Raw genomic sequence first — 8,421 nt, 5'->3', positions numbered from 1 at the left:
GTCTGGTTCCTGACAACTTCTCTTTTCAGCCGGTGGAACATCTTTTGAAAACAAGTTGAGACTGCAGCAGCACAGTTACTTTGGTTTTATGGTGAGGGTCAACATAGGGTCCTCAGTGCTGAGGCTCTCACTCTGTGACTAGGACTCATTCCAACTTTTGAGGTATGCTGGTAGTTATTACAGACAATTTTTCTGCCACACATGGGGGTGTTTGGTATGGGATAGTTTTTGTTTTGTTTTTGCCATCTAGGAGGAAATCTTTGTGTTTGCATTTTACAACTTTAGCTTATATATTTAACCTATTTTTCTACAGAAAAAGTCTGTTTTCCAAATCAGGAATAAAAGACTTGCCAGTCTTCTTTTGTTCTTGTTGAGAGGAGGCCACAGAGGCAGATCTGAGGTCTTCGTAGCTTTTAGTTCACCCTCTGAGATGAAATTCATGGGAGCTAATTATTGTCGCACAAGAACAGTCTCTCTCTTATTCTCCATTTTCACCTTATTAACTGTCTTTACAAAGATAGATAATCAACTTAAAAGAAAGAATATGACCAACACAAGATTAAAAGACCTGCATTTTATTATGCAAGACAACTGAGCACAGTGGAATAATGGGTTTAAGGGCTCTTTAATACTGACTGGACTCTGGACACAGGATTAGTTGACAAAAAATAGCAATTTGATTTTTATTTCTTTCATAAAAGTACTGTCACGTAGCTTTATACATTTCCAAAAAATAAATAATTCAATATCTTGTGTATAAAAAAATCTGTTTCTATAACATATCTTCAGACCACAGACAACAACATCCGTGTGTTTGCAGTTATCATCTTTCTGTTGTTGCCAGTCAGCTGTAGTAAATATCTCTTCATCTTTACAATAAAGAATCTTTGAATACACCTTAAAATGCTCTTATGGTTACAAAAAGACAACCATACGGTTACATATGATTGATAAAGTATAATTAAAATACACTTACTGCATTTACAGATATACAACAATATTTATCTTTCATCTGTTATATCATTACAGAGCTTCTTTTGTTTAGCCTCCTGAAACTTATAAAAGCTGCTCAACCCAATGCTGTATATATATCATAATAATTTAACATCATCATTCTCCCTCCTACAGAGTGACACAATTGGACTTGCAAGGCTTGAACGTATATCATATGTGACATTAGGCATGAGCACAGCATTACATGCATTCTTGGGTGAAACTCTAAAAAATGTATGAAACAAGTACCGGAAGATTAGTGAAACATGTCATTGTTGAATTTATATGGAACAAACATTGAAAATTGTATTTCTACCTCACAAGTCAGTCATTCAAACGCTTCTCTATGTGTTATTACTAAATCCTTCCTGTGCCTTACCCAGACATCTTTGCTCTGCATGCATGTGCCGGCCATGAACCATCAGCCATAATCAGATTATTACTCCACCTTCATCATCATCGATAATCACGTGAGGAATGTAAAATCCATGTGAGGAATGTAAAACAAAATGACATTTCAATCAAGTAACAAGAAAAGATCAAGGGTGCATTCCAACCCAGTTACAGAAGTCCTTCAGGTGATCTGTTGATCCTCTCAGCAGCCGCACTGAACAATGGCTGAGAAGTGAATTTCCTAACTTCCTAATCCAGGGATCTGAATCAAGAGATATATTAAAGGTGTGAAAGTGATTAAACTGCCGTTCACATTTTTTAAAGTTGCCAACTCAACCATGACAAAACAGGTCCACAACTTTTTTAACCCAGCTGTCACTCATTGGCCACCGGCGCATTAGGTCATTGAGTTCGTGTCTGGTTTTGTTCAACTCCCTGATGCTGAATATGGGTGAAACATACATGACCTGCAGGAGAGTTTTCCTTTCACACCTGCACAACGCAGGAGGTTCTCTGCACAGACTCTCTGTTCCATTAATTCTGCTGCGGAGATCGCATGATTTTCTTTACAACGCACAGACATCTGCGTCGGCTCTTATCACCACAAACTCTCTCGATATCACATGCACCTCCTGCAGGGTTCAGTGCACGTCTGAGAGCAGCTCAAGAGTTTAAAGACTCAATATTCAGCCAAAACTTTTAAGTGAATAAGTGAAGTATTAGCGACAGCCAGTTAGCAGCCGGAAAATGTCTCGTTTTTCATTGTGGATGAGGTTAAACTTTAAATATACAGACTATTGAGCATTGTGGCTCACTTAAATTGAAGAAGGAATGTGCCCTCAGATCAACTTTCTATTTTTTTTCATTAAATTTTGAAAGTCTTCCAAAGTTCCTGCCACATGCACACAGGTTTTGGATGTAGGTGTTTTCTGTGGTTCGACCTGTAAGTCCAACTGTACGTGATAAAAAATCATTGTTAGTTCACTTATGTTTTAGATTTAAAAAAAAAAAGTATAGGTTTGATTATATTGTTAAATTCTGAATTTGAAATATCAAGAGTCACCTCTTTAAGCTTTGCCCGGAAGACAAATCTACTCTAGAAGCAGGATCTACAACAGTTCTATAGTAAATATGAAATTGCACGGCTTGGAGGAAGGTGATCGTAAGTTTGTAGTTTGTCTGGGTTCAGCTGTCACTCATGCCAGATAAACACATAGCAATAAATACATTTTGACAGTTTCTGATTATGCAGTTTGGGTCTATGGTACACTGGTAGAATAACACTTTAAATGAAGGCTGTAGGTTAAGAAATGCAATGTCCACATTTGAAGAAGGAAGAGAAAACAGTAGTTTTCAGATTGCCTTAAGGTTTGAAGTTCAGTTCACATACGCCGCTTTCACCCTCGTGATGTGATGTTTGCAAGAGGCGAACATAGAAGAGAAGTCTGTCCCAGGTACAAACTTGTGTGTTTTTGAATCCAGTAACAATCCAACGTGTCGTCTCTCTTGTTGCTTCTTGCCGGGTCTCTGAGTTGGACCATCCAGGCCCACGGGGGCACATCACAGGCATTTTTTTTTGGGTGGGGTGGGGGGGGGGGCAGAGATTTGTCAAAGCCACAGTGATGTCCTCAGTCCAGGAGAAGTTAACCCATCACTGAATGGGATTCAGAAGCCTGTGCTGTACTCCCCTTCTTAAATAATCCACTTTAGGAGAGAGTGTATCTAATATATTGATCATACATCAGTTTAGTCCTTCTGTGTGAACATGAATAATTCTCTTCCAAAGCTAGAAACCCAAATTCTACAGCATCCGTCTGACAAAAAACACTTTGGGCTTCCTCAGCGACAAAAGAGTTGGAAGGAGTTGGAGACTTGACTCCAAAATGAGCTTTATGTAAAGTAGAGAGTCCATATGCTCATAAAATAATATGAATACTGTAAATGTGCCTATTATTTCAGTCTGCTTTGATTTATGGAGCATCTCCATTGTATCATCAACACAATCTAGGCTCTTTCCTGGATATTGAGAAAGACTTATTCATGTTCACAGGAATCAGGACTGAACTGTCTTGTTCCACTGTGGGTTGTCCTTTTACCCTCAACAGCTTAATGGAGACAATGATAATAATTGCGAGTCAGTATCAACGGGGCCTTCACCCCACTCGACCACTCTCAGCTCTCTTCTTTCTTCCTGCCTTTCTTCCGATGGAAAACACCACAGTCTGTGAAATAGACAAGATGAGAATCCATTAAACAATAATCTGTCAAACAACTGACACTGGGTCAAGGAACATGATTGGCTGCTCGTATGCTACAGTTAGCAGGTGATTACCATACTTGTTGAAAATCTTTTTTTTTAAATTTTCCAATTAACACTATAACTCATGTATATCATGAAATTATTATTAGATTTACAGTGTAAAAATATAACAGTAAAAACATAACATAGAACAATTACACCACACCTTCAAGTTAAAAAGTATTTTAATTATCTCAAGAGGGATAATTAACCTGAGACTCAAGACCCCACAGGCACATTCAAGTCAGTAGTTAGGGAATTTTTCGAGGTCTAAACTGAACTGTGGATTTGGAGAATCATTACACCATTAAACTAGCTGAACTCAAAACGTGCAGCAACTTGTAGTTTCTTGTTGTAGCATTTATTTATTTCATTTCGTTCATTTATATAAATGTGAATGAAAGGTCTTAAGAATCCTGTTGTTGGTCAACACTCAAACTGAACTGTTGACAGACGTGAATCCCTTTCCCACAATCAGCGGCAGTGATAAACCACACCAGTAGCACCGTGTTCCCTCTGTGTACCTGGATTCTGTCTGTGTCTAACTTTCTCCTCTTCTTCAGACCACCTCTGTATAAACCTGTCATATTCTTATCAAATCTCAGATTCCTAACAATGTTTGTGGTGTTGGCACAGAGCCTCAGAGTCCTCCCACACAAACCACACACGACTGACTTTCTGATCAGATATCACCATTGATGATCTGTTCAGCTGTGCACCACTGGCAGACGTGCAGTTCGCATGACAAGAGGAAGGAGAAGAAGTTCTTATCGGAGCAGAACATACGAAGGGGTGAGGCGGGGGCATGTTTATATTTGTCACAGATCGGGTTCACACCTTCCAAGGTGTTTTGCTCGGAAATACGAGCCTTATTTACTATTTGGAACTGTAAAAGTGCACATATACAAAGGAGGAATGTATCTTGCTTAAGGCCAAGTCCCAAATGTCCTCTGAAAGGCGAAAATCTAGGAGAGTAAAGAGTAAAAAAACATACAATTAAATGTGCTGTTCAATACCCCGCCTCCAAACCCTATATATGCCGTTTAGTGAGGATAGCAATGGTGAGCATTCCTTACAGGGGCTGCAATGTAGCTCAAAGGCACTGGAATACTGACCATTTGTGAAAACAGACACTGAAGGAGATAAGAACCAAACCCACATCTCCCCAACCTAATCTGAAAGGTTAAAGAGGGCTTTGGCATGTCACTCAAACGTGGTCTTCCTCCTAAAAGAGACAACAAGCTCCCCTGAAGAAAAAAAGGAGCAGGAACTAAACCAACACAAGCCTGAGGACAGGAAGACTCGTATTTCTCCAAGGGTCCCTTATTCAAAAAGGCCAAGATTGTTGATTAGTAGGAGAGCAACTTCCAAGAGTGAGGGGGCTGTTTCAGAGCACAGAGCTCGTGACTAACAAACTATATTAAACCTGCTTCCCTCTGCGATCGGCAAGTGTTGGATATATTTTTAGATTCGGGGCCGGCTCTAATGTACGTCATGTAAAATACTTTTATGCATTTGAGGTGAATAACGCACCAAAAACGTCACAACAGATTGAAAAGAAGGCTTGTTAAATTTGAATTCTAAACTCTTATCCCAGTCCACTGTGCTATTCTACAACACATTTGGTCCATTCCCATGATTCCGTAATGTGCTGGAACAATTGGAACAATTGGAAATCGTTCATGGAGCCAGATGTGAAAATGACTCTGGTATCGGCTCGTTCAATGATATGTGTGCATGTGTCTATCTGGAATTTAAACCCGGTGATAAATGTGTTTTCGTAGGTCTGCAGATAAAAATCAGTATCACTTGTAAATCTCCAAGATTTATCCAAACGTATCTAAAACACCAAAGGCTTGGCTTTGTCAGAGAAGACACTTACTAACGTAGTCGTGCTCAGAAACATAAGTTATTGGTGCGTACTGTCCTGGCAGACAGAAGAATTTGAAACCGATGTTTAGGATTAAAAGATTCTACTTGTAGCCCTCAGTGTTACATTTCCTCAGTTATACTCACAGTCCTGCGGCGCTTCTTTGCTGGCGAAGCACTCGCCGAAGAGGCAGTACATGGTTTGGCAGAAGTTGTCTAGGAGGGATTTTGGAGAAGTGAATCGCCAGCTGGACTCCGGCACTCTTTCAGGCTCTTCTGTTAAACTATCCCAAATGTCCTGGATTTTCTCTGGAAGCTCTTTCTGGAACACCTGGACGCACATGAGCCATTACTGTCAATGTGATAAGATGAAATGCTTTTTGTAAATGTTGTTGAGGTGAGTCAGGAAACTGAGCAACTGAGTCGATTGAGATGTATAGAAGAGATACTCGGAGGTGGAGGCACACCTCTCAACTTTGCATGTACTGTATATATTTAACAAGTTAATTAAGATTTTGAGACGCCACAAGAAAGGACATATTAGGATCAAATGCAAAACATCTGATCTGATCTGTCTCTGCTGACATCAAACTCCCCGTCTGCTTCAACCTCATGGCAAAGTGTGACGATGCCTGATTAAAAAATCCGTAAGTAAATAGATCTGAATTCAAATTGTCCAATTATCTTTGTCTGGCATTAAGAAACTGGCCTTGAAGATGTTTTTATTGCTGCGACCTCTGTCCTGAAACCACTTAACTCGGAGTTCAGAGACTTATTCATACTGAAAAAATGCACTGGAACATTAGATTTTTGATCAAGTGAAGATGAGTCACTATCAGAGACAAAAACAGCGTCCCAGTCCTCGTTACCCGGCAAAATATCCCTCTTACGCACTTCACTCAATGATCAATGAGTTTAGTAAATTCACCTTCAATTAACTGTTTCGGGTCATAAATAGCTGCTAATGATAACGGCATTCATTCCCCCATATTGATAAATAGAATCAATGTGATATCCATCTGCCACCAAATATCTCCAGACCCTTACAGTCTGGGGGAAGTTGATTCACTTATTGAATTGGTTCATTTGCAGAGGAAGTGAATATAGCTGCGGTACAGATATGTGACCTCTGCCTTACCTCGGCCGGATACGACTCTACAAAGACTCCCTCGGCATCCCTGAACCGTCGTTCCAACTCAGCAGTGTACGGCCGCGAGGGATGTCTCTCTGCCATAACCCGGATGATCTGAAATTTAAATTTGTCTTTAGGTTACTAAATAAAAACATATAAACATATAAATGACACTGTAAAGAAATCCAAAGTATCTTGTTTCTAATATTTTTAGAAATCTTTGTATGTGGCGTGCATATCTCAAGAACCATTCAGCTTCTGGGCTTCACACTTGGAATATATGTTGTTAAAGGCCTAAGAAAATGTCAGTGTTAATACGATTGCTCTGTAGCAGCAGCAGCTGGGACTCATCAACGTGACTGAAGTCCATCAAAGCCTGTTCGCGACGACGAGCGACGACTGATTCTCCAGTTCAGGGTTCTGAGCCGAGAAACAAAAAACTGCAGCCAGCATCACCACAGACCCATTCCAAACAGTGGGCACAAAAAACACAGCTTTCTCACACTGTAACGGTTTAGTTATGAGAAACTTTTAATCATACAAAGCAAAATCCATTCAAAGTCAAAAGAGGCCCACTGGCCACAGCTACTATTCACCCCCACCTCACAGCAGCTGCTTCCCACGACAGGGAAAGACCTGGACCCTCATGAGGGACAAGCACTAATCTGCAGCACGCAGGGCCACGCTCTCATGCTGCAGATCTGTAGGTAAAAGGTGGGCCATGTTTTCAGGCTAACGCAGTCACGTAGCTGAGCTGAGAGAAACACTTGTTAAGTGCAGCTTCTCTTCCATATTTCACATTCAGAATAACCAATAGGAAGCAATTCATAACCTTAAAATGAATAACGTTGTACTCTTTGGAATTTCTGCTGCATCCAACATGTAATGAAGTCGATATTTTTAGCTTTTTTGGGTTGATTTCATTACAGTCGGTGGTCAGCCTCTAAGTGTATTACTGTCAACAGAGACCGGTGTGTTGCAACCGACTGCGAAGAACCATGAGACTCACTTAGCTCTAAATTAGTCAGTATTAGGTTAAGTGAGCATCAACTGAGGTTTAAGGGTGTTGCCATTTTGAATAACCGGTGGTAATTTGCAATTAGTGCCAACTTAATGCACAGGATTACAGGGGCCTGGGCCCCCCACCCCGAGGTCACAGAGGAGCTCAACAGAGAGCTGCAGGGGGGGGCTCACCTTGTTAGGTTTCTCAGCAGCTTAAGTGAATGGCACATGCTAGTTAAGTTTTCACCTGCAGGCAAAAAGAATGTGCAGGTGAGGATAGTGTTGCAGGCTTTTTAAACTTGTTGCTAAACATAAGCTCCTTAGGCGTCGTGCTGCCAGGGGTCAGTGAAACAACATCATACCACTTTTTCCCTCTCTGTCAGGGAATTCATGTGCGTTAAGTAAGTGTCTGATGATTAAATCGTCCCTGAAGCATGTGTCATGCAAGATAACTTTCCACCTCAGCTGGCAGCTCCCGGTTAGCTTAGCTCGATCTCTGTCTGCACTGTAATGTATCCTCAGAATGGATGTTTCGAAATGCAGTGCCGCAGGAGAAGGTAAATGAACTCAGTCGGTGCCGCAGTAATTCCAGCTGACTTCATCTTTGTTATTGGCTAATGTTACTCTGCTAGATGTTTGGCCGACGGACGTGGAATATTCTCAACATGATAACATACACACAGAGAACATATATGTTCTTCCTCTTACACATTTGATTTCACTGAACCTTTCT

At 40.6% G+C, this 8,421-nt stretch overlaps 1 protein-coding gene across 4 annotated transcripts in view; it reads right to left on the bottom strand.

Annotated features, from left to right (window-relative positions):
* Positions 1–3,017: 3,017 nt before the first annotated feature.
* The window catches only part of il34 (interleukin 34), a 39,531-nt gene continuing 34,127 nt past the window's right edge, over positions 3,018–8,421 (bottom strand). For all 4 annotated transcript variants that reach the window (XM_069528803.1, XM_020104586.2, XM_020104587.2 and 1 more), the window contains exons 6-8: positions 6,693–6,800; positions 5,702–5,885; positions 3,018–3,608 (exon numbers count right to left, since the gene is read on the bottom strand). In XM_069528803.1, the coding sequence (XP_069384904.1) occupies positions 3,559–3,608; positions 5,702–5,885; positions 6,693–6,800 (342 nt within the window). In that variant the 3' untranslated portion in view covers positions 3,018–3,558. The remainder of the gene's footprint in view (positions 3,609–5,701; positions 5,886–6,692; positions 6,801–8,421) is intronic.

This window comes from Paralichthys olivaceus, chromosome 7 (genome assembly GCF_024713975.1).
Source record: "Paralichthys olivaceus isolate ysfri-2021 chromosome 7, ASM2471397v2, whole genome shotgun sequence".
Classification (NCBI taxonomy): Eukaryota; Metazoa; Chordata; class Actinopteri; order Pleuronectiformes; family Paralichthyidae; genus Paralichthys; species Paralichthys olivaceus.
Note: the sequence above shows the minus strand (reverse complement) of the source record. Positions and strands in the feature narration are given on the sequence as shown.